Genomic DNA, 25952 nt, shown 5'->3' with positions numbered 1-25952 from the left:
ATACCATAACAAATTAACTACCACACTCCACACTGAAATCCTTCAAAATCACTATGATCGCTCTCTAAATCACTAAACTACTCGTCCCAATGACCTAGTTGTATAACATCATCATGTGGATCTTCCTCATCGTCTTCATCATCATCGGTAGTATCAGTAACTTCAGCATCATCATTCCCAAGTAATCATCCTCTTTACCGTTGAGTGCATTCAATGTTCCAAATTTTAATATTTATTTTTTGGCAATGTTGGGATCAAGTTCATTCCACGGGTCTGTGACTTATTGGCACGATGTTGCTTGTGATGGTGCTAGCATATTTCCAGCTTTAATGAATGTTTTCTTCATTTTCGTAATAGCACTGGCAGCCTTGATGTGGTGTTGTGAATATAACGTTATGATGCAGCAGATGATGTGTACCAGACAGATCAAATCCATGAGGGAAACTTGATCACATGGTCACAACAGTTTTGCAATTTGTATTTTGTTTTGAGATGGGTGTCCTGAATTTAGAAATAAGCCTACGAACACTTCAGAGATTTTTAGAAAACTAAATTAAACATTTATTAACAAAAGAAAAGATTTCTAGCACATACATAGGTCTACAAATTACTACTATAATAACTCCTAAAACCCTTAATTAATCTGGCTTCCAGTTACACCCCATTAAGGCAATGGCAAGAAAGAAACTTAAAAAAAAATTAAACAGTTGCCAGCAAGTTAACACAATACCCTGGACAGTAGAATCCAAAACAAAAATAAAAATACCTGGAAAAACTCAGCAGGTCTGACAGCATCTGCAGAGAGGAACACAGTTAACGTTTCGAGTCCGTGTGACTCTTCAACAGAACTAAGGAAAAATAGAAAAGAGGTGAAATATAAGCTGGTTTAAGGTGGGAGGGGGAGGGGTAGAGCTGGATAGAGGGCCAGTGATAGGTGAAGATTGCCAAAAGATGTCATAGACAAAAGAACAAAGAGGTGTTGAAGGTGGTGATATTTTCTAAGGAATGTGCTAATTAAGGGTAGAAAGCAGGACAAGCAAGGTACAGATAGCCCTAGTGGGGGTGGGGTGGGGTGAAGGGAAGGGATTGAAATAGGCTAAAAGGTAGAGACAAAACAATGGATGGAAATACATATAAAAATAATGGAAATAGCTGGGAAAAAAAATCTACATAAATTATTGGGGGGGAAAAAAGGGGGGGATTGGAAAGGGGGTGGGGATGGAGGAGAGAGTTCATGATCTAAAATTGCTGAACTCAATATTCAGTCCAGAAGGCTGTAAAGTGCCTAGTCAGAAGATGAGGTGCTATTCCTCCATTTGCGTTGAGCTTCACTGGAACAACGTAGCAGGCCAAGGACGGACATGTGGGCCTGAGAGCAGGGTGGAGTGTTGAAATGGCAAGCGACAGGGAGGTCTGGGTCATGCTTTTGGACAGACTGAAGATGTTCTGCAAGGCGGTCACCCAGTCTGCGTTTGGTCTCTCCAATGGAGAGGAAACCGCATTGGGAGCAACAAATGCAGTAGACTAAATTGAGGGAAGTGCAAGTGAAATGCTGCTTCACTTGAAAGGAGTGTTTGGGCCCTTGGACGGTGAGGAGAGGGGAAGTAAAGGGGCAGGTGTTGTGGCTTTTCCCAGCTTCAGTTTCTTAGACAGCAGGCTTCAGGCCCAAATACTGGAGGCTTTTCACACTTGTGGTAGATCTTAATGCCTTCCCTAATACATAGCTTCATTTTTCTTTATACATGTTTCTCCCTTTTAATACAAATCCCATTGTCCCGATATATCTTTTGAGTTTTACTTTTCACATAATATAAATCTTTTCATGGTGCTAATATTATCAGTAACCTTTGGGAAAAATAAACACACTGCTTGGCCTAGCTTCTCTGGCTAGGTGTAAACATCTTACCATCTCTTTGAGATTCAAACTATCCTGATTTATCTAAAAATGCAAATTCTCCTTACCTCACATTCTAAAACTTCAGCCATGTTTACATATTGAGCATTTCAAACCTAACTTCTTTTGATGAGTCAAAGCCTCCAGACCAGCTGCCTCCAATTCAATTAAATCACACACACACACACACAAACAATCCAAACCCCACTATTAACTAACTTTTATAATAAATCACAATATTATGAGAATTATTATACTTTCATGACAATAGTCTTTTCTAATCAGAACAATGGGTGTGATTGAAGTGAGTGTCATCCAATTGTTTCACATCCTTCAAGTGTTGTCCTTGAGAGGTTTATTCATACACACATCCAAGGGCAGGACAACACTTTTAAGACTGCTAGGAATAATTGCCACGTTGGTGTTGGTTAATCACACATCAAGGACTACATTGTCAACAAAGTGGAATTTGAACATTTCACAACCCATTTTTCTTTGTGTCATCTTCCTGGTCTCAAATTCCACATTTCCTTGACCCATTTCTTGTAACGGCCTTCATCCGTCCAGCCTTTCTCATGAATATGCATGACAACCTCTTTCTGAAATTTCTCTTTGGGGATAGTTTTACACTTGAATATAACCACTGGCTTTAACTTTGTGCCGTCCACCGTACAAGACGGAATCACTGTGAGCTGTGTCTTCTTGTGGCCAGTTGCCTTTACAAGAGCGGTTTGTTCACCAATCTTGTTAATGGTCTTGTTTTCTGACAGGTCAGAGGTCATCAGTGTTTCATCCATAGTTCCAATGCAGGCCAATTGATACGTATTCTTCTGTGGATGTTGGGTGAGAAAAAGATGGAATTTGAGGATTTTGTCAAGTTCAGGTGGCGGAGGCTGTGAAATTTTCATTTTCTGATAAAGTCCTAAATTGTGCCTTTTCATGTGAATCTTGTGTACCACCTGGCACCGGCCTTGGATTCTGAAATACCGCCATTCTTCAATTCTGTAAGGACGTAGCGACATCTCCTCCCTCCAGAGTGATAACATGACCGTTTTGCTGTTGCTCGTTAACCCATTCTGTCATATTTTTTCTCCAGTTTAAATTGAGCTGCGTACTTGCCAATCTTTCTCAAAGGCTTCGTGATAGATCACATGGCACACATTAGTCTTGTTGATTGGCCGGGAAAAATGCCACTAGAATTGGTGGAGGGAAATCTAAAAGTGTGTGCCTTTAAATTAATGAATCATAGCGATTACCAGCAAGTAACTAATAATCTCAACACAATTTGATTCCTGACAAACTATGGTCAACCTTTACCCGAGGGATATGAAAAATAACATTATTTTTAGGCTAAAAGTCATGGGGTTAACATTTACACAAGATCAACTTTTACATGAGTATGTACAGTAATTTCTATCAACTGTAGATAACAGTAGGCATTAAAATTTGATCAAATGTGGTCAATGCTACAAATATTTTGAATAAGTTTCTCCTGCTCATGTTATTGACCTATGTATCTAAATATCAGTAGTGTTCAATGCAGAAGAGCACCTTCTCCATTGAATAGTACACTCAAATACATCTGAACACTTTTCCAATTTCACAATGCCTGTCAATTTAATGGTCACTTACCTTTTAAGAACAAAGCTCTACTTTTAAATCACTGTATTAAAACATTTTTAACTTATCATACAGCACTACATTATGACATGTGAAATTGTCAACACCTTCAAAAATGTCCTGACTTTGCACTAGATTTCCCCAATGGTTTACAACTGCCCTGTGGTGTTGTGAACCAGCTGCCCTTCACTGGCCTCTGTTTTCCCTGGGCTCTCTTTTTGGCCAGCCGAGCTTTCTGCTTCTGTTCACCTCTTCCAAAGCCCTTCCAAACAGTCAGCCTCCAGGGGTCACGGCCGTCTGCGCACTGTATCGATGTTCACCATCTTCATATGTCGTTTGTGTCCAGAGATAAATTAACAAAACTTTTTTTGAAGTATGAAATTTGGAGGAGGTTATTAAGAACCTGCCCAGCATTATCCAGATTAATTCAGCTTATTTAAAGCAAAGATTTATGAGCTTTTTGAATCTTTTGTATCTCACAGGTGCTGTGACCCCTGTGAAAGATCAAGCTTTGTGTGGATCCTGCTGGAGTTTTAGTACAACTGGTAGTCTAGAAGGGGCACTCTTTCTGAAGGTGAGTGATGCCTGGGAAATTATTGCAATAGTTATTATAGAATTACACAGCACAGAAGGACCCTCCTTGCTTTTGCCGGATCTTTGAAAGTTGTTCAGTTTGCCCCACTCCCCTGCCCTTTCCCCCCTAACCCCTGTAAATTCTTCCGTTGTTACATTAAAATTGGGAAAAGAGTGAAGTATCAAGGCAAAGGTTTGCTCTTGCTGATGGTATGATCTGAAGGGGCAATATTGATGGTTTGAACCGGAATTTGAACTATGTGACCCAGAATTTCGGGAATTTCATTAAACAATTGCATCATTTGGTACAACAACACTCTCACTTAATGCAAACAAGGCCTTTGATTTAATTGAATGAAAGCAGCTGTTTTCTATTGTCCAAAGATTTGGCATGAGATCCCTTTTGCTTAATTTAGTACCTGTTGTTCAGTACTCACACAGACTTAAAGTCCTCAAATGTGAGCTGGTTCTTTACCTACTTAGAAATAGTTAAAAGCCAGCATTTGATGTTGTTACAGGACCAAGTTTTGCACACAAAAAGAGGCTCCACCTATATTTCTCAAACTGATGAGCATATTTACTTGCATTTATCCATTTGTTATATTTCGGAAATGGAGAAAAGCTGAGAGATTGAGGTGTCATTGGGAGCTAAAGAGATAAAAACAAGTTGGGCTGAACTTGAAATTGCTCATACATTGTACGTAACTGAATTGCACAGAATAAGCCTTACTGATACTTGAGGTGCAAGGAAAGAATTGGCCACTTCAGCAGGCCTGGTTTGGAGGTGTCACCAGATGACTCCTCTAATGTCTGCAGGAGAACAGTGTTGACATGTCTCCCTTAAGCTTAATGATTATATTGCAGGCAGAAAATTGGATTTGTCGCCTCCTATTGTTTTTTTGTCTGTCTTTGAATGAGTCATTTGGAGAGACAGATTTGAATTAAATGTAAAGGCCTCAATGTTGCACACACAATGAACAATTTTATTCTTTGTAGAGCTAAGAGTGACTTCGGGAAGATTATGAAATTCATTTTCCAAAAACATGACTATTTGCAAACACATTTGGGCTGCTTGTAGTTCCTGCTTTTTGGAGAGTTGTTTTCCTCTTGTTTAAAGATTGGTTGAGAAGTGTTAAATGATCAGAGACTCTTTTACTGAAAGAGTTTGTTTAAGAAATTTGTATGGTGTAGAAATTCGTACAATTTATACAGTGTAGGTCAATCTGCTTTCAGTGTCCACTACCTTTATGGTTTCTACAAGCGGTGGTGTAGTGGTGATGTCACCAGCCAAGTAATCGAGAGGTCCAGACTAATGCTGTGGGGACACAGGTTTGAATCCCTGTGGCAGCAGGTGGAATTTAAATTCAGTTCATAAATCTGGAATTAAAAAGCTAATCTCAGTAATAGTGACCATGAAAAAGCAGTGCTGATTGTCATAAAGACCCATTTGGTTCACTAATGCCCTTTAGGGAAGGAAATCTACCTTCCTTATCCAATCTGGCCTATATGTGACTCCAGACCCACAGCAATGTGGTTGACTCTTAAATGCCCTCTGAAGTGGCCTAGCAAGCCACTCAGCTGTATCGAATTAAAAATGAAACCGGACGGACCACCCAGCAGCGACCTAGGCATTGGAGACGACAACAGAAAACCCAGCCCTGTTGACCCTGCAAAATTGGGAGAGCTGTCTCACAGACTAGTCAAGTAACAGCCTGATACAGTCATACTCACAGAATCATACCTGACAGATAATGTCCCAGACACCACCATCACCATCCCTTGGTATGTCCTGTCCCACCAGCAGGACAGACTCAGCAGAGGTGGCAGCACAGTGGTATACAGTTGGGAGAGAATCCTTGACCTTGACTCTGGACCCTTTGGCATCAGGTCAAACATGGGCAAGAAAACCTCTTGTTGATTACCATGTACCTCCTCCCCACTCAGCTGATGAATCAGTACTCCTTCCATGTTGAACATCACTTGGAGGAAGCACTGAGGGTGGCAAGTGTGCTGAACACACTCTGGATAGGGGATTTCAATGTCCGGTAGCACCACCACAGACTGAGCTGGACACAACTGTTAGCAGCAGGGGGTGAGGGAACTAACAAGAGGGAAAAACATACTTGACCTCATACTCACCAACCTGCCGGCCGCAGATGCATCTGTCCATAACAGTATCGGGAGGAGTGACCACCGCAGAGTCATTGTGGAGACGAGGCCCTGTCTTCACATTGAGGATACCCTCCATCGTGTTGTGTGGCACCACCACCGTGCTAAATGGGATAGATTTCAAACAGGTCTAGGAACTCAAGACTGGACATCCATGAGGTGCTGTGGGCCATCAGCAACAGCAGAATTGTACTCGAACACAATCTGTAACCTCATGGCCCTGCATATCCCCCAACAGGCCAGGGGGTCAACTCTGGTTCAATGAAGAATGCAAGCAGGCATGCCAGGAGCAGCACCAGGCATACCTAAAAATGAGGTGTCAGTCTGGTGAAGCTATAACACAAGACTACTTGCATGCCAAACAGCATAAACAGCAATTGATAGACAGAGCTAAGCGATTCCACAACTAACGGCTCAAATCTAAGCTCTGCAGCCCTGCCAAATCCAGTTGCGAATGGTGGTGGATAATTAAACAAGTCACTAGAGGAAGAAGCTCCACAAATATCCCCACCCTCAGCGATGAAGGAGCCCAGCACATCAGTGCAAAGTATAAGGCCAAAGCATTCGCAACAATCTTCAGCCAGAATTGCCGAGTGGATGATCCACCTCGGCCTCCTCCGGAGGTCCCCAGCATCACAGATGCCAGTCTTCAGCCAATTAGATTCACCACGTGATATCAACAAACAGCTGAAGGCACTGGATACTGCAAAGGCTATGGGCCCCGACAATATTCCGACAATAGCACTGAAGGCTTGTACTCCAGAACTTGCCACGCCCTTAGCCAAGCTGTTCCAGTACAGCTACAACACTGGCAATGTGGAAAATTGCCCAGGTATGTCCTATACACAAAAAACAGGACAAATCCAACCTAGCCAATTACCACCCCATCAGTCTACTCGATCATCAGTAAAGTGATGGAAGGGATCATCAACAGTGCTATCAAGTGGCACTTGCTTAGCAATAACTTGCTCACTGATGCTTAGGTTGGGTTGCACCAGGGTCACTCAGCTCCTGACCTCATTACAGCCTTGGTTCAAACATGGACAAAAGAGCTGAACTCCAGAGGTGGTGACATCAAAGCATCGTTTGATCAAGTCTAGCATCAAGGAGCCCGAGCAAAACTGAAGTCAATGGGAATCAGGACAAAAACTCTGTACTGGCTGGAGTCATATCTAGCACAAAAGAAGATGGCTGTGGTAGTTAGAGGTCAATCATCTCAGCTCCAGGGTAGTGTTCTAGGCCCAACCATCTTCAACTGTTTCATCAATGACCTTCCCTTGATCATTAGGTTAGAAGCTGATGTCACTGATGATTGCACACTGTTGAGCAACATTTCTTACTCCTCAGATACTGAAATAGTCTGTGCCAATATGCAGCAAGACCTGGACAACATTCAGGCTTCGGCTGACAAGTGGCAAGTAGCATTCACACCACACATGTGCCAGGCAATGACCATCTCCAACAAGAGAGAATCCAACCATGTCCTCTTTACATTCAATGGCATCACCATCACTAAATTCCCCACTATCAATATCCTGAGGGTTATCATTGACCAGAAAATGAACTGCAACAGTTGTATAATTGCTATGGCTACAAGAGCAGGTCAGAAGCTATGAATTCTATGGTGATTAACTCATTTCCGACTTCCCAAACCTGTCCACCATCCACAAGGCGCAAGTCGGGAATTTGATGGAATGCTCTCCACTTGCCTGGATGAGTGCAGCTCCATCAAAACTCAAGAAGATTGGCACCATCCAGGACAAAGCTGCCTGCTTGATTGGCACCCCATCCACCACCTGAAGCATTCATTCCCTTCACCACTGACGCGCATTGGCAACAGTGTAGACCAGTGTCTGAAAGATGCACTGCAGAAACTCACCAAGGCTCCTTCAACAGCACTTTCTAAACCCGTCACCTCTACCATCTAGAAGGACAAGGGCAGTAGGTGCATGGGAACACCACCAGCTGCAAGTTCCCCTCCAAGCCACACACCATCCTAACTTGGAACTATGTCGCTGTTCCTTCACTGTTGCTGGGTCAAAATCCTGGAACTCTCTCCCTAACAGCACTGTGGGTGTACCTACTCCACGTAGACTGTAGCGGTTCAAGAAGGCAGCTCATCACCATCTTCTCAAGGGCAATTAGGGATGGGCACATCCCATGAGGGGATATAAAAAGAAATCAGTCTATTCACATACACTGAAATGATCTGAGTTGTTTCTTTTTATTGAATAATCATTAACAATGTTGTTGTTGTAAACTTAAATTCAATACTTGTGTTACTTTTCAGACAGGATATTTAATCCCACTATCTCAACAAATGTTGCTTGATTGTACATGGGGTTTTGGAAATGCTGCTTGTGATGGAGGAGAAGAATGGCGGGCATTTGAATGGATCCTGAAACATGGTGGAATTGCTATTGAAGAGTCATATGGTTCTTACCTGGGACAGGTCAGTATCAAGGAGTTATCTGATAAGTTTGGCTTCCGTCAGATTGTATTAAAAAGCAACAGTGGTTGTCAAGCAACACAGATTCCTTGAAAATTCAGAATTGAATCTCTGTATCCAGAAATTCAGATGTTTGTTCAGTCTATACACCTAACTGATGTCACTTGATACAAGTTGCAAGCAGTAGGATGAAAATTAGATGGCCAGCTTTACATCTCGACTGATTCCTGGGATGAGCGGTTATCCTTATGAGGAAAAGTTGGACATGTTGGGCCTGTATCCATTGGAGCTTAGAAGAATGAGAGGTGATCTTATTGAAGCAGGAGGAGGCCATTCAGCCCCTTGTGCCTGCTCCACCATTCAATGAGATCATGGCTGATCTGATTGTAGCCTCAACTCCATATTCTGCTTAGTCTGATAAACTTTGACTCCCTTGATAGTCAAGAATCTATCTCCCTCTGCTTTAAAAATATTCGATCACCCTGCCTCCACTACTCTTCGAGGAAGAGAGTTCCAAAGACTCACGATCCTCTGATAGAAAAAATTTCTTCTCATCTCCATCTTAAAAGGGAGACTCCTTATTTTTGACTGCGTCCCCTCGTTCTAGTCTCTCCCACAAGGGGAATTGTCCTTTTAGCAACCACCCTGTCAAGTCCCCTCAGGATCTTGTATGTTTCAATAGGATCACCCCTCATTCTTCTAAACTCCAATGATGCAGGCCCGGCCTGTCCAACCCTTCCTCATAAGAAAACTCCCCCATCCCAGGAACCAGTGGAGTGAGCCTTCTCTGAACTGCTTCTAACACATTTATATCCGTTCTTAAATAAGGAGACCAAAACTGTACACAGCACTCCAGATGTGGTCTCACCAACACCCTATACAACAGTCGCAAAACATCCTTACTTTTATATTCCATTCCTCTCCCAATAAAGGGTCACATTCTGTTTGCCTTTCTAATCATTTCCTGTAGCTGCATACTAACCTTTCCTAATTCATGTACCAGGACACCCAGATCCCTCTGTACCTCAGAGTTCTACAATCACTCCCCATTTAAATAATATGACCTTTTTCTTTCCTTCCTGCCAAAGTGGACAAGTTCACATTTTCCCACATTATACTCCATCTGCCAAATCTTTGCCCATGTACAGACTCCTTATGTCCTCTTCACAACTTATTTTTGTTACAACCGGGATGGCACAAGTGTGCAGTTTCTCCAGCCCTACTACTCCACAGGTCACACCATTAACGTAAATGTTTAATTTACTCACCAAAATGGCCATTATTTACCTTTGCTACTGTTATACCCAGAATAAAAGAGACTCTAAAAAGGCTTTAACCAGGCTTCTTTCAATAAACTGAAAATTATTGATTTATTGTAAAAACAAAACTTCTTTTAAAACAAGTTGCAAGAACTGGTTAACACGCAATTGATAATCGGGAAGTGTAACTTATCTACCTCTTTTAAAATCCCCAGCACACATACATACACACACATACAAAGGACAAACAAATAGGGTCTTTGCAGAAATTTGGAGGGTAAAGAAAAATGTTACAAAAATGATAAGGTTCACAGGGTTTTGACGCTGTCGACCTAGTGCTTCCTTATGCGAAGACAGAACGCTAGTCCTAGCAGATGTCTGGAGATTCTCACCAATGGAGCTTCAATGTGGAGAAAAATAAAACTGGATCAATTCTTGGGATTTCCCTCTTGTCTCAGCCTCTAGGGTTTCCAAATACAGACAAGTTCCACTGAGATGAGGATTCCTAGCTGGATACTGACAATCACACTGTATTTCACGCAAGGCAAGGAGAGCGCGAGTTGGGCAGCTTCCCCCCTTCCCGGTTTAGCCTGGGTTCAAAAAAATAAGTTCAAAACATAAAGCTCATCTTTGTCAAGTGATTTCCAGTAAATCATCGAGACCTTTATCTTAAAAACAGTTTTTTTTAAAAATCCCAGCCATTAAAGTAATTCAGTTCAAATAAGCAAGAGGCTCTCCTTCTCAAGTGCCATGCTGGACATGAGATTTATTGGAAAAGACATGTTTGCCCACAGTCCTAGGTGAACTTATGACCTTTTTTCAAAAAATCCAAGTCACTTCCCAAGGGCAGAATCGTCTGTTTGGCGAGTGGGGGCGGGGCCCGCTCGCCGATGTGTAAAATGATGCGGGGTGACTTCGGGGTGTGTCCCGACATCACCCCCCCGTCATTTAGATTTTCAGGAGTCAACCTATCAACGGCCTAGTAAGTCCTTTAAAAAACTAATTGAAACGATTAATGGACCTGCCTTTGTGACAGTGTCACATGAGGGGACATGGCAGCGAAATTCTTTTCTCATGTTTATTTAAAGTTTCAAATCTGAGCCGATCTTCCTGTGGCAGCACTTTCCCTCAGGGAGGTCTGTGCACTCCTAGCTCAGGGAATCCCACCCCCTCCCCCGCACAGGGAGCGCATCGCGCTTCCTGGTGGATGACATGATGGGTGGGCCTTAATTGGCCCACCCACACAAAATGGCAGCGTGCCCCCAAGAGGGGTCGCCAATCGGGAAAGCGCCCGCTCCTGCACATCACTCCCAACTTGGGGGGGGGGGGAGGAATGTTGCCCCAAGTGTCCAAATAATGCAATGTCCTTCCAAATTTAAAAAAAATATATATAGTTCTTGAAGATATGATTTCCCAACACTTTCCTACCTATTTTTGTGTTGTCAGCAAATTTAGCAACCATACATTCAGTTCCTTCATCCGAGTCATTGATATAAATCATAAATAGTTGAGCCTCAGCATTGATCCCAGTGACACTCCATGTGTCAAATCTTGCCAACCCGGTTATGTCTACTGTTTTTTTCCTGTTAGCCAACCAATCCTCCATCCATGCCAATAAGTTATCCCTACACCATGATCTCTTATTTTGCGTAGAAACCTTTGATGTGGCATCTTGTCAAATGTCTTCTGGATGGGGCTTGAAAGAGTGGATGCTGAAAGGATGTTTTCCCTTAATTGTGGGAGAGACCACAACTAGGGGACACGGTTTAAAATTAAGGGATCAGCCATTTAATACATTGAAGAGGAGAATTTTTTTCTATCAGAGAAAAGTCTCTTCCCCAGGAAGTGGTTGAGGCAGGGTCATTTAATATTTGTAAGGCAGAGATAGATTCTTGACTAACAAGGGAATCAAAGGGTAATGTTCGTAGGTATGATAGTAGCATTCAGGCCACTATCAGATCAGCCATGATCTTACTGAATGGTGGAGAGGCTCAAGGGGCTAAATGGCCTATGCCTGCTCCTATTTCATATGTTTATATGTGATATTTTTGAGGCAAAGGTAGATAGATTCTTGATTAGCAAGAGGGTGAAAGGTTACTGGGGATGGACAAGGATGTGAAGTTGAGGTTGAAATCAAATCACTCATTATCTTATTGAATGACGGAGCAGGCTTGAAGGGCCGAGTGGCCTACTCCTGTTACTAATTCGTAAGTTCATGTCCTAGATGCTTTGAACAGGTGGTGGTGAGCCTTCTTGAAGCAGTACAGTCCTTGTGATGAAGACGGTACTTCCATGTTGAAATCAGCTGGGAATTTAAGGATTATTGACTCAGTTACGATGAAGTTACAGCATATGTTCAATCTGACGAAGGTAAACATTGCAAAAAAGGGAGGTGCTACCAAAGTAACCTTGGTGATATGCGACAGTGCATTCTGTAGCTTGTGGATGGGGTGAATATTGACTCCATGGTGCTGCTCAAACAAGCTGACTGTGGAGGTTGTAGCTGCATCCATCTGGGTACATAGTAACTGTGCCATCACACTCCTAACCTGACATGCATAGAGGCTTTGGGGGTCAGAAATTGAGACACTTATTACAAGTACCCATCCTCTGCCCTGCTGTTATAGCCACTGCATTATTATGGTTGCTCCAGTCAGTGGAGGCCCCCAAGGTGCTGAGGGTGGTAGACGGCAACTGAAGTTTGAGGCAGATAGCTGGGCTTTCAGGAGAGCAGTCAATGAAATACAAAATCTGTGCAGTTTCTACTACCTCCTTGGCAGGTTCTTGTTTATGAGGGATAGCATGTAATCATCCAATTTGGTTAAAATTCAAAATATCTTTTGCTAACTTCCAGATTTGTGAGAAACTGTTATTCCTTAAATGCTGAGTAGTTGTTATTATAGATCTTCAGTTCTAATTACTTTCAGCTAACCTCACTTGGTGATTTTAAAATTTTAATTGAAAGGAATTAACCTTTAAACAACATATTTTTGAGGTGGATGTAGAAGGTGGTAGTTCTTTTTGCTTGGATTGTGTTCTGCTATTTTATTGGCATCCAAAATTAAATTGACATCAGAGTACTATATTTTATCAGGTTATTTCATTATGTATCTGTTTACACAAAAGTCATTGCTATACATAATTGTTAAAAAGTTTATAGAATGAGGGACTTTTCACAGGCAGATTGATCAGACCACTATGAAGAGCCCTCAGTAAAAAAAATCAACCAGCATGGATTTAAATTAAAACAAAACACTGCATGTGTTAGAAATCTGAAACAAAAACAGAAAATCCAGAACCGACATCCTGATAGAAGATTATCGACCTGAAATGTTAATTGTTTCTCTCCTCACAGATGCTGTTAGACCTGTGAATATTACCAGCATTTTCTGTTTTATTTGTATTTAACAAATATATTTATTGAGACAATGCTCCTGATTTCCAACATAGTGAATGATCTTTCAAGAAATGGAAAATGTTCACTTTTGACCACGCAACACGCTTAAAAATGTGCTGTGTAATTTGAAGCCCATCCTTCCTTTTAAATGCTGACTGCTGTGTTCTTGAAATCATTTTTATATTTTCAATTATTTGCTACTTATTTTGACCTTCCTGTTTTCACACCATCCAGAATGGATTCTGCCACTATAATCAATCCATATTCACAGCTCAGCTGAAGAGCTACGTCAATGTCACATCGGGAGACTGTGAAGCCTTAAAAATGGCCATCTTTAAAAATGGACCAGTGGCTGTTGGGATGGATGCATCACACAAGTCCTTTAGATTTTACAGCAATGGAGTTTATTATGAGCCAAAATGTAGTAAGTATTCTAACTTTCAAATTGTACAGGGTAAGGAAAATAGAAGACTTTTCTTCATAATAAACATATTCAGTATTTCAAAAGAAAGTGTGCAAAAGAACTTTTAACTTCTTAATAAACTTTTTTCAAGTCCAGCCAAATTTAACACCATTTTTAATAAAGCATATTAATTTTATGATGTAATCATAATTCAGCACTCACAAAGTATTGACAATTAGTCTGAATGTTTACCAGGTAATTTTATAGTTGTTTTAATGAATTTCCGAAGAAGCTACAAACTCTAATTTAAATCCTCCATTGCTAATCCTGAGATTACCAGTAGGGGAAGTGAACTGAGGTACTGGATGACAGAGTTAAAATTGGGCCATATGGGTTTAATTGTAGAGAAAGAAAATCAGGAGAGTTCAGCTCAATGCCAATTGTATCTTGCAGTAGCCTGTACAGGAACAACATAGCCAGAATTTGTTCATTCTCCAGGGCATTAAAAGTGAGGTGAGAGATTTGAAGAAGATAAAGCATGGGCTTTATTATGAAGCATAATGTGGATGAATATGCAACTTTTCAGCTGTTAGAAACAATGTACAACTTTAAGTGTAATTTATATTTGTATTTGTGTGTTATGAAAAGTGGAACATGGTTTCAGTTTCATTTAGTTTTTTGTGAGATTGATGCCTCGAATCTGAATGGTCTCCAGGCAATAAGGTCAGGTTTTCTGGATTTGTTTGTATACATGCTTTTTTAATGAGGTGTTACAACTCTTGGGGCGGAGTTTTACGGCCCTATCGCAGTGGGGATAAGACCATTTAAAATCTATTGACTTTGATGGGATGGAAAATCCCACCAGTGGGAGGGGCCGTAAAATTCCACACTTGAAGTGAAGAGATGGTTTACAAAAGAGTTAGTAGTTTAGTGATTCTGTAAAAAAAAACACAAAGTAGAAAAACCTGTGCTGTTGCCCAGCGACAGGCGTCCAGTGACACACAGTTACAGGAAAAGACTGAAAACAAGTTCAGAGTGTGTATGTCAAAAAGGAAAGACAGGAGTTCTAAGCTTTCTGATAAGAAATACTGCAAGGTTGCTGGAGAACTGAGTTTAGGGAACTTGTGTTTGCTCTGCAGTTGAAGTAAAGTGATAGTGGGTTTAGAGTGTGGTTTTTGGTGTCTCGGGCAGAGATGCCTGTTGGGTGGAAAGCATTTAGTGAATGTTCAGCCCAAGCAAGAAGCCTTGATGTTAAGATAGTGGTAAATCTTCACTGGTTTTTCTTTGTGTCTGTAAGAGTATTGCTGGGATAAAATGAATAGTGTGATTGAATTCTTTTCTGGGATTTGTATTGAGATCTTTCCAATTTTTTTTGTCTGGTGTAATTTTTTTCCCTGTTTAATAAATGTTTTACTTTTTATGTTAAAAGTTTATCAGTAAACTCCCGTGAATTTGTTCAGTAACTTTCCTCCACAATTGCTAAAAAAATTTAGGTTCTATCAAGCCAGGTTTCACTCCAGGATCTGATATGTCCAGTATTAACATCAGCTGGGATCGTAACACAGCTTAGAACTAAATAATGTAACAAGTGTACCAATGTTCTGAATTCATTAGCAATTAGGTATTGCTGAAAAGAGAGGCATTTTGTTGAAGTTTTTCATCTTTCACTCATCAGGCCAAATGTACGAATGCTAAATTTCAAACGATCACAATTCATACTATAGGAGAACAGGGTGCTTTCTGGTTCCTCAGTGCCAATCAGAGGCTCCCCTCACAGTTTACCCTGCCCCCCGATCCTGTCCCCCCCCACCCCCCCCACTTCAGTGGGGCCTGCCAGCATAGACCCAGTGAGATTCCAGACTTGCCTAGATTTCATATTTCTTTTGTTTGCAGAAAATGAGGCCCTGTGTATGAATGTATGGAGCTTCTAGCAAGCGTAAATGAGCCATTTAAATTAATATGTTCAGGCCTCATGCCTTTTTGAATTAACTGGACGCTTGGGGAGCCTGTCAATCCCTGTTGCTTTCACCATGGCAATGCCTCGACCAATCAGTCAGCAGTCCACCTCACTGGGGCCTGCCAGCATAGCCCTGGCAAGATCCTGGACTTAGCTAGGTTTCAGCAAATCAATGTTTGTTGTTCCTCCCAGGCTTCCTGCATTACCAGCAGTGGCCACTGTTCCAGGCGGTGCTGGTGTTACTGCAGGGATGTCGGCATTCGATTGGCTGGCAGCTCTATGAGGCAGGACTTCCTTCTGAAGCGGGGGCGGCCATCTTGCCTGATAATTAAAGGCCCGTCAGCTGAAAAATTAAAACGGGGTGAGTGGCCAAGTGGAGGCAGGCTCATAGAAACTAGGAGCAGGAGTAGGCCATTCGGCCCTTCGAGCCTGCTCCACCATTCATTATGATCATGGCTGATCATCCAACTCAATAGCCTGCTCCCGCTTTCTCCCCATATCCTTTGATCCCTTTCGCCCCAAGAGCTATATCTAACTCCTTCTTGAAACATACAATGTTTTGGCCTCATCTACTTTCTGTGGTAACGAATTCCACAGGCTCACCACTCTCTGGGTGAAGAAATTTCTCCTCATCTCAGTCCTAAATGGTCTACCCCGTATCCTTAGACTGTGATCCCTAGTTCTGGACTCCCCCACCATCGGGAACATCTGTCCTGCATCTACCCTGTCCAGTCCTGTTAGAATTTTATAGGTTTCTATGAAGTCCCCCCCATTATTCTGAACTCCAGTGAATATAATCCTAACCGACTCAATCTCTCCTCATGTGTCAGTCCCGCCATCTCAGGAATCAGGCGGGTAAACCTTCGCTGCACTCCCTCTATAGCAAGTACATCTTTCCTCAGATAAGGAAACCAAAACTGCACACAATATTCCAGGTGTGGTCTCATCAAGGCCCTATGTTATTGCAGCAAGACATCCCTGCTCCTGTAATCGAATCCTCTGGCTACGAAGGTAAACATACAATTTGCCTTCTTTACCGCCTGCTGCACCTGCATGCTGGCCTTCAGTGACTGGTGTACGAGGACATCCAGGTCTTGTTGCACATTTCCCCCCTCTCAATTTATAGCCATTCCGATAATAATCTGCCTTCTTGTTTTTGCTACCAAAGGCTCAGCTTGGGTGCAGGGAGCCTGCCCTTAGCATACAATCCAGCCCAACTTTACCTAAGCCAGTTCCTGCACACAGTTGCATGGTAAGGGTTGCTGGCGTTCCCAGTTTACGTCACCGAAGAACTCAAGGATTGATGCTAAATTATTCAGAAAACTTTATCCAGTGCATTCCTCACCAGTGGGCTATTGCTCGGTCAGATTCATTGGTTTTCCCTCTCTCTGGCTTGGTGTCACTGAACGACTGCTTTGTGATGCTTGTTACTTTACCTTATTCAATCACTGCAATGTCTTGTACTAAAGGCCTTGTTTTCTCGATTTTAAAAAAGTGCATTATCTCTTAATCCTGTAAAAAAAAATCTCCCAGCATAATTTGGAAGCTCTGTTTATGTGGCACAATGTTTGGGATGCTGGGACTGGATTCTGCCACAATATAAGAAAGTTACTTGAGATGCAGTATTTGTAGGTAAGCAGACCAGGGGAACAGGTACCGCAGCATGAATTGGAGATGTCCTTCACAACAAAAATATTGAACCAATAGAGCAGATTTTCCTGTTAAAGTAATCCATTATTTGGCAGTGGTTTCAAATTTATTAGTGAGTCTCTTTTTCCCAACAGTTCTAAGGATCCTTAAACAATTGATTATGAGCAATCTCAGTTAGGTTCTTAGTAAAGTTGAATTATTTCACTCACCAAGTAGCTACGGACATGGGTATTATGCAAACTTTGTAATTGAGATTAATCATTGCAGTGTTGAACATTATGATGTTACTATTTCAGAAAACATCCGGGGTGAACTGGATCACTCTGTGCTTGCTGTTGGTTATGGAACACTTGCTGGTCAACCATACTGGCTCATAAAAAATTCTTGGTCAACATTATGGGGCAATAATGGATATATTCTGATATCTATGAAAGACAATAACTGCGGAATTGCTACAGATCCACTTTATGTCATTCTTAAATGAATGCATATGAAGATGCATAAGAAAACATAATTGAATGTGTGATTTGGTACTTTCAGGGATTACGCTTCTAACTTAATAGCAGGCTTTATTTCATTGTCTTAATTTTGTGTACGTATTTTCAAAATGTTGTCAACATACACACTATTATTGACTGAATAGATTTAAATCAATATAAACTCCTTCCATAGCTTTTTTGTTTTTGATAAAATTGTGGCGCTGCTCAATAATGTCCTGGTGCAGAAGTGTTTAATAGTTTCTGTACTTTTATTGAAATGTTTACAGTGGTGGAGCAAGTACACAATAAACACATTAGAGTTATTGTCCATGTTTTTTATTAAATAAATCTTTGTGGAATTAACAACTACCTCTGGCTTCATGTCTTTCATTATATTAAGCTGTTTTTTTCCCACTTTGATTTTTACTGTTTAACAATATAGCTTTCTTTGAAGTACACACAAATCTTCTAGTACAATGTAGACAATTTAGATCATGGCTGATCTGATAATCCTCAACTTCACTTTCCTGCCTTCTCCCCATAAACCCTTGATTCCCTTACTGATTAAAAATCTGTCTATCTCAGCCTTGATTATACTTAATGACTAAGCTTCTACAGCTCTCTGCAGTAAATAATCCTACAGATTAACCATCCTGTGAGAGAAGAAATTCCTCATCTCTTGTTTTAAATGGGTGACCCCTTACACTGAGATTTTACCCTCTGGTCAGACTCTCCCACAACAGGAAACAACCTCTCAGCATCTACGCTGTCTAACCCCCTAAGAATCTTACATGTTTCAATAAGATCGCCTCTCATTCTTCTAAACTCCAGTGAGTACAGGCCCAACCTACACAATTTCTCCTCATAAGAAAATCCCTCCATACCCGGAGTCAACCTAGTGAACCTTCTCTGGACTGCCTCCAACGCCAGTACATATTTCCTTAGAATAAGGGTACCAAAACTGTTCACAGTATCCTAGGTGTGGTCTAACTAGTGCCTTGTATAGTTTTAGCAAGACTTCCCTATTTTATACTCCATTCCCTTTGAAGTAAAGGCCAGCATTCCCTACTACCTGTGGAACTTGTATGTTAGCTTTTTGGGATTCATGCACAAGGACTCCTCGGTGTTGCAGCTTTCTGCAGTCTTTCTCCATTTAAATAACATTCAGCTCCTCTATTCTTCCTGCCAGTGCATAACCTCACATTTTCTGAAGGTCCTTAAACTGGGTAACAATCTAACAACCGATTGTAGAATATTGGGTGTAACAGGTCAATAACAAGTTTCTTTTTGCTGGATTCCATAGAATGATCTGAACCAGCAACTCCATATTGCTTTCTGATATAATTGGTCTGCAATGGAGGCTGCTTTGGGTGCATTAGTATGCTTAAGTTGGAGTTTGGTGAGTGAGGGAGTTTTAAGTGTTAATTTAATTTAAGGGTTAATTTCTATCTAATGTCAAGTCTTTTCTTTAATTTAGAAATTAACTAAAAGTTGCTCTTTAGGTTGGGAGAAGTTGAGTTTTATTCCAGCTTTAAAACAGGGGTCTGCGGGCTCTCCTTGGAGCTGTAGCTAGTTAACTAGGTAACTGGCTTAAACTAGTTTTCAGAAGCTTGAATGAGGGAGTATAAAAACAGGCCCTCATCAGTGCAGACAAGTAGCACTGAAGGATTGCTGCTTTGGGTGCATTAGAGTGCTTAAGTTGGAGTCTGGTGAGGGAGTTTGGTGAAGAGACACTCCTTTCTTTTGCTACCCTTTCTCAGCTTCCAGTAGCTGGCTCTTACTTTGCTACAGAGGAAGAAGCTGATTGAATGTCATAGTTGACCATAAAGCTGTTGAAAGAGCTGGGAGCTTATAGATATAATCTAAAAATGATGTCATAAGAGTCTTGTAAGTTGACTGGTAAGTATAGCCCTTTCCAGACTCGCCGCAGAGGAGACGATTGGTGAGTGACAGATGAGTTACTATATTATACCAAACATTATATAAAGCGTTTACTACAGTATATGGTATGTCAGTGCAGCTGAGCCATGTGGAATGTGCATCCTGTGGGATGTGGGAAGTCACACAGGAAGTGACACCAGCTGTAGAAACTTGAGCAGTGGTTGGAGTTACTGTGTACATCCGCAAGGCTGAGGACTATGTGGATAACACATTTAGAGAGGTGATCACACAACAACTAAGTACACGTGCAGAGAGGAAATTGGTGAACACCAAGTAAAAGAAATGGGCAAATAGTGCAGGAATCCTCTGAGGCTACCAAGCTCTCTAACCAGTTTTTCCATTTTGGATATCTGGTGAGCGAAATGCCTCTTGCTACACCCCTCTGAGGAACCAAATTCACCACAGGTGGTTCAGCTGCACTGGAGGGGAGGGGGAGTAACAGTGGAAGTGTGGTAGGAGATCCCATTGTTAGGGGAGCAGATAGCCATTTCTGTGGCCATAGATATGATTGCGAGATGGTAGGTTGCCTCCATAGTGCCAGGATCAAGGATGTCACAGAGCAGCTGCAGGACATTCTTTTGGGGGAGGGCGAACATCCAGAGGCCATAGTCCACATTGGAACCAATAACATAGGTAGGAAAAGGGATAAGGTCCTGAAAGCAGATTTTAGGGAGTTAGGGGAATTAAAAAGCAGGATCTCAAAAGCAGTAATCCCAGGATTACTCTCAGCCCCACATGTTAGTGAGCATTATATTGAGCAGTTCAACACATGGCTGGAAAAATGGAGCAGGATGGGGGGTCTTTAGATTTCCGAGGCATTGAGACCCGTTCTGGGGCAGGTTGGACCTGCGCAAGAAGGATGGGTTACACCTTAACTGGATGGGGACTAATGTCCTAGCAGGGAGGTTTGCTAGTGCTATTGGGGAGGGTTTAAACTAGATCGGCAGGGGGGACGGGAACCTGAGGGGAAATTCAGAGTGGAGAGAAGGAAAACTGGCAGTGGGAAGTAGAGAAGTGTTAGCTGATAAGGAGGAGATATCAGGGAGCAGCATCAAGGTAAATAGAATACTTAGAGAGCTTGATAGAATTAGATTAGGCATCAGTAAGTCATTTGATGGGGTCAGAATAAGGAGGAAAGTACAAAAGCCTAAATCAGGGTTAATGTGCATGTATGTGAATGCACAGAATGTGGTTAATAAGATTGGTGACCTACAGGCACAAGTTGACACATAGTGTACCAATATAAAGGATAAACAACAACTTATATTCTTGCGTAGTATCCTGATGAGTGCAAGACGAAAAGTTTAGACATGTCTCTTTTTCAGCAATACTCAAATTATGATATAATTGCTATAATAGAGACCTGGCTCAAAGGGTGGGACTGGGCATTAAATATTCCTGGGTACAAGGTGTTTAGGAGAGAAAGGAAAGGGGGGAAATGGCAGTATTGATTAAAGATGGCATTATAGTACTGGAGAGAGATGTTCCAGTGGGGTCAAGGACGGAATCTCTCTGGCGAAAGGTAAGGAATGAAAAAGGTACAGTAACACTGATTGGTGTAGTATATAGACCAACTAGTGGAAGGGATATAGAGAAGGAAATTGCAGAGAGGTGGAAGAGTTGTAGAATAATTATAATGGGGGACTTCAAATATCCAAATATAGGCTGGGATAGGAATAGTGCAAAGGGGCAAGAGTTCCTGGAGTGTGTTCAAGATAATTTCCTGCAGCAGTATGTTTCCGCTCCAATGAGAGGTCAGGTACTGTTGAAACTGGTTCTGGGGAATGAGTTGGCCCAAATAGGTCAAGTATCAGTGGGAGAGCATTTAGGGGTCAGTGACCATTGTATCATAAGGTTTAGGTTGGCCATGGAGAAGTACAAGGAGCAATCTGGAGCAGGCATAAGTAACTGGGGGAAAGCCAATTTCAATGGGATGAAAATGTATGAGTCGAGTGAGTTGGAAGCAAATGTTGGCAGAAAAGTCAGTGGCAGAACAATGGGCCACCTTCAAAGAAGAAGTATTGCAGACAATGTCACGGTATATTCCCTTGAAGGGGAAAGGCAGGATAAATAAATCCAGAGCACCCTGGATGATGAGAGGGATAGAGGTGAAGATAAAATGGAAGATGTGTGCGTCCAACAGTTGTCAGGTAGGAAATACAATGGAGGATCAGGCTCAATATAGAAGGATCAGAGGGGAAGTGAAAAAATGAATAAGAAAATCAAGGAGAGAGAGCATGAAAAGAGGCTGGCAGCGAACATAAAACAGAATCCCAAGGTCTTCTATCAGCATATAAATAATAAAGGTGTGGCAAAAGAGAGAGTAGGGTTGATTAGGAATTTTAAAAAAGGGGACTTGCACATGGAGGCAGGAGAAGTAGCGGAGGTATTTTGCTTCTGTCTTTACAAAGGAAGAAGAAGCTACCCAGGCCAAGGTGAGAGAGGAGGTAACTGATGCAATCAAAGAATTTACATTTGAGAAGGAGGTGGTGTTGGAAAGGCTATCTTTACTTAAAATAAAGTACCAAGGCCAGGTGAGGTGTATCCAAAGGTACAGAGGGAAGTGAGAGTGGAAATTGCAGAGACGCTAGTAATAACCTTCCAGTCTTCCTTAGACACAGGGGTGGTGCCAGAGGACTGGAGAATTGTGATTGTTACAGCCTTGTTCAAAAAAGGGTGCAAGGATAAAGCCAGCAACTACAGACCAGGCAGTTTGACTTCAGTGGTAGAGAAACTTCTGGAAACTATAATTTGAGGCAAAATCAATAGTCACTTAGACTAGTGCAGGATAATTAAGGAAAGCCAACATGGATTCATTAAGGGAAAATCATGTTTAACTAACTTGCTGGAGTTTTTCGTGGAGGTAACAGAGAAGGGCAATGTTGTTAATGTGTATATGGATTTTCAAAAGGCACTTGATTTGTGAGCAAAATTTTAGCTCATGGAATAAAAGGGAAAGTAGGCACTTGGATAATAAATTGGCTGAGTGACAGACAGGAAACAGGGTAGTGAAAAATAGTTGTTTTCAGATTGGAGGAAGGAGTGTAGTGGAGTTCCCCAGGGGTCAGTGTTGGGACCTTTGCTCTTCCTGATATATATTAATGACCTAGACTGTGGTGTTCAGAGCATGATTTCAAAATTTGCAGATGATACAAAGATTGGAAATGTTGACAACTGTGATGAGGATAGTCTTGAACTTCAAAAGGACATAGACATGTTGGTGGATTGGGCAGACAAGTGGCAGATGAGGTTCAATGCAGTGAAGTAGGAGGTGATTCATTTTGGCAGAAAGAATATGGTGAGACCGTATAAAATAAAGGGAGAAACTCTAAAGGAGGTGCAGGAACAGAAAGACCTCGATGTAAATGTACATAAGTCATTGAAGATGGCAGGGCATACGTATGCAATACTATACTCATTTCATAGTATACAATAAAGCATACTATATGCTTTATTAACCACATCATATGCAGTTAATAAAGCATATAGTATCTCAGGCATTGAGTATAAGAGAAAGATCATAAGACACTAATTAGACCTCATCTGGAGTATTGTGTCCAGTTCTGTGTGCCATACTTGAGGAAGGATGTGAAGGCATTGGAGAGAGTGCAAAGGAGATTCACAAGAATGATTCCAGGGATAAAGAACTGTAGCTATGAAGATAGATTGGAGAGGTTGGGACTGTTTTCCTTGGAGAAAAGACTGACAGACTTGATAGAGGAATTCAAGATCCTGAGGCATATGGGCAGGGTAAAGTGTGAGAAACTATTCCCACTCAAGAGAACATCAAGAACTAGGGGGCACAGATTCAAAATAATTGGCAAAAAGAGTAAAAGCGATGTGAGGAAATATTTTTTACCTACAGGGTGTTTGGAGTTTGGAACAAATTCCCTGAGATGGTGGTGGAGGCAGGTTCGATCAAGGTATTTGAAAGGGTATTGGATTGCCATATGAAAAGAGAAGGTGCAAGGTTATGGGGATAAGGCAGAGGAGTGGGATTAGGTAGAATGCCCTTTCAGTCAGCCAGTGCAGACTTGAAGGGGCAGATGGCCTTCTTCTGCACTGTAAAAATTCTGTGAAGTATACAGTGGACTATGTTGACTTGCATCACTGAATAATTCTGATACATTCAGAAGAACTTTTGAATTGCATAACACAATCCAGCTCTTCCCTTTGTAAGATTTTGATAATCTACTAATTTTAGGTTTTTATATTGACTGGGACTAATATTTTGGGATGTGGACTGACAGAGCTAAGCGATCCCACAACCAACAGATCAGATCTAAGATAAAAGCAAAAAACTGCAGATGTTGGAAATCCAAAACAAAAATAAAAATACCTGGAAAAACTCAGCAGGTTTGGCAGCATCTGCGGAGAGGAACACAGTTAACGTTTCGAGTCCGTAAGACTCTTCGACAGAACTAAGTAAAATTAGAAAAGAGGTGAAATATAAGCTGGTTTAAGGGAGGGTGGGGGAACGGGTAAAGCTGGATAGAGATCCAGTGATAGGTGGAGATAGACAAAAGGACAAAGAGGTGTTGGTGGTGATATTATCTAAGGAATGTGCTAATTAAGGGTAGAAAGCAGAACAAGCAAGGTGCAGATAGCCCTAGTGGGGGTGGGGTGGGGTGAAGGGAAGGGATCGAAATAGGCTAAAAGGTAGAGATAAAGCAATGGATGGAAATACATTTAAAAATAATGGAAATAGGTGGGAAAAGAAAAATCTATAAATTATTGGAAAAAGGGGGGGATCGAAAAGGGGGTGGGGATGGAGGAGAGAGTTCATGATCTAAAATTGTTGGACTCAATATCCTACTCTCATGCCCAGATGTCCGTCCTTGGCCTGCTGCATTGTTCCAGTGAAGCTAAAAGCAAACAGCACCTCATCTTCCGACTAGGCACTTTATAGCCTTCCGGACTGAATATTGAGTTCAACAATGTTAGATCATGAACTCTCTCCTCCATCCCCACCCCCACCCCCTTTCTGATCCCCCCTTTTTTTCCAATAATTTACATAGATTTTTCTTTTCCCATCTATTTCCATCCATTGTTTGATCTCTACCTTTTAGACTTGATCGATTCCTTCACCCCACCCCATCCCCACTAGGGCTATCTGTACCTTGCTTGTCCTGCTTTCTACCCTTAATTAGCACATTCCTTAGAAAATATCACCATCTTCAACACCTCTTTGGCCTTTTGTCTATGACATCTTTTGGCTATCTCCACCTATCACTGGCTCTCTATCCAGCTCTACCTGTCCCACCACAACGCCGCCCCCCCCCCCCCCCACCCCCCCCCCCCCCGCTTAAACCAGTTTATATTTCACCTCTTTTCCATTTTTACTTAGTTCTGTTGAAGAATCATATGGTCTCGAAACGTTAACTGTGTTCCTCTCTGCAGATGCTGCCAGACCTGCTGAGATCAGATCTAAGCTCTGCAGTCCTGCCACATCCAGCATCCGCAGTTTTTTGCTTTTATCAGTCATGAATGGTGTTGGCTGTTTAGGTGATCTTGGTTGGCAGTTGGACACGATACAATTTAGAATAAAACTACCCAAGCAATACACTGAAGTGAACAATTTGGATGCACAAATATTTGATTGCTGCACTGGCACAAACAGTAGAGCCTTGGGCTGCCATCAACTTCAACACTAATGCAAAAACAACAGGTTATCAGGTGTGCAACAAGGTGAAGGAATTTGCCGTCCTCAGTACACATGAGGCAACATACCCCGTACTTCCAAATTGTGGGGCAAACCTGAAGAAAGCATTACGTAAGAACGAAGAGGTGGCTGGGAACTATGTGATTCTAAACCGTGCCGGCATTCAACATCCTTCCAGGGAAATCCGAGAAGCAGCGACCACAGATAAAAGCAAAAAAAACTGCGGATGCCGGAAATCCAAAACAGAAACAAAAATACCCGGAGATACTCAGCGGGTCCGGCAGCATCGGCGGAGAGGGGCACAGTTAACGTTTCGAGTCCGTATGACTCTTCAACAGAACTGAGGAAAAATAGAAGAGAGGTGAAATATAAGCTGGTTTAAGGGGTGGGGGGGGACAGGTAGAGCTGGGATAGAGGACCAGGGATAGGTGGAGACAACCAGAAGATGTCACAGACAAAAGGACAAAGAGGGGTTGAAGGTGGTGATATTATCTGAGGA

The 25952-nt window shown here is 41.8% G+C and overlaps 1 protein-coding gene across 1 annotated transcript in view; it reads left to right on the top strand.

Moving 5' to 3' along the window:
* The window catches only part of LOC121291665 (digestive cysteine proteinase 2-like), a 41764-nt gene extending 23897 nt beyond the window's left edge, over positions 1–17867 (top strand). The window contains exons 8-11 of the mRNA XM_041213158.1: positions 3997–4088; positions 8547–8708; positions 13596–13785; positions 17668–17867. Of these exons, the coding sequence (XP_041069092.1) occupies positions 3997–4088; positions 8547–8708; positions 13596–13785; positions 17668–17855 (632 nt within the window). The 3' untranslated portion in view covers positions 17856–17867. The remainder of the gene's footprint in view (positions 1–3996; positions 4089–8546; positions 8709–13595; positions 13786–17667) is intronic.
* Positions 17868–25952: the final 8085 nt, after the last annotated feature.

Source organism: Carcharodon carcharias, chromosome 19 (genome assembly GCF_017639515.1).
Source record: "Carcharodon carcharias isolate sCarCar2 chromosome 19, sCarCar2.pri, whole genome shotgun sequence".
Lineage (NCBI taxonomy): Eukaryota > Metazoa > Chordata > Chondrichthyes > Lamniformes > Lamnidae > Carcharodon > Carcharodon carcharias.
The sequence above is the reverse complement of the archived record's forward strand: the minus strand, read 5'-3'. Positions and strand labels throughout refer to the sequence as shown.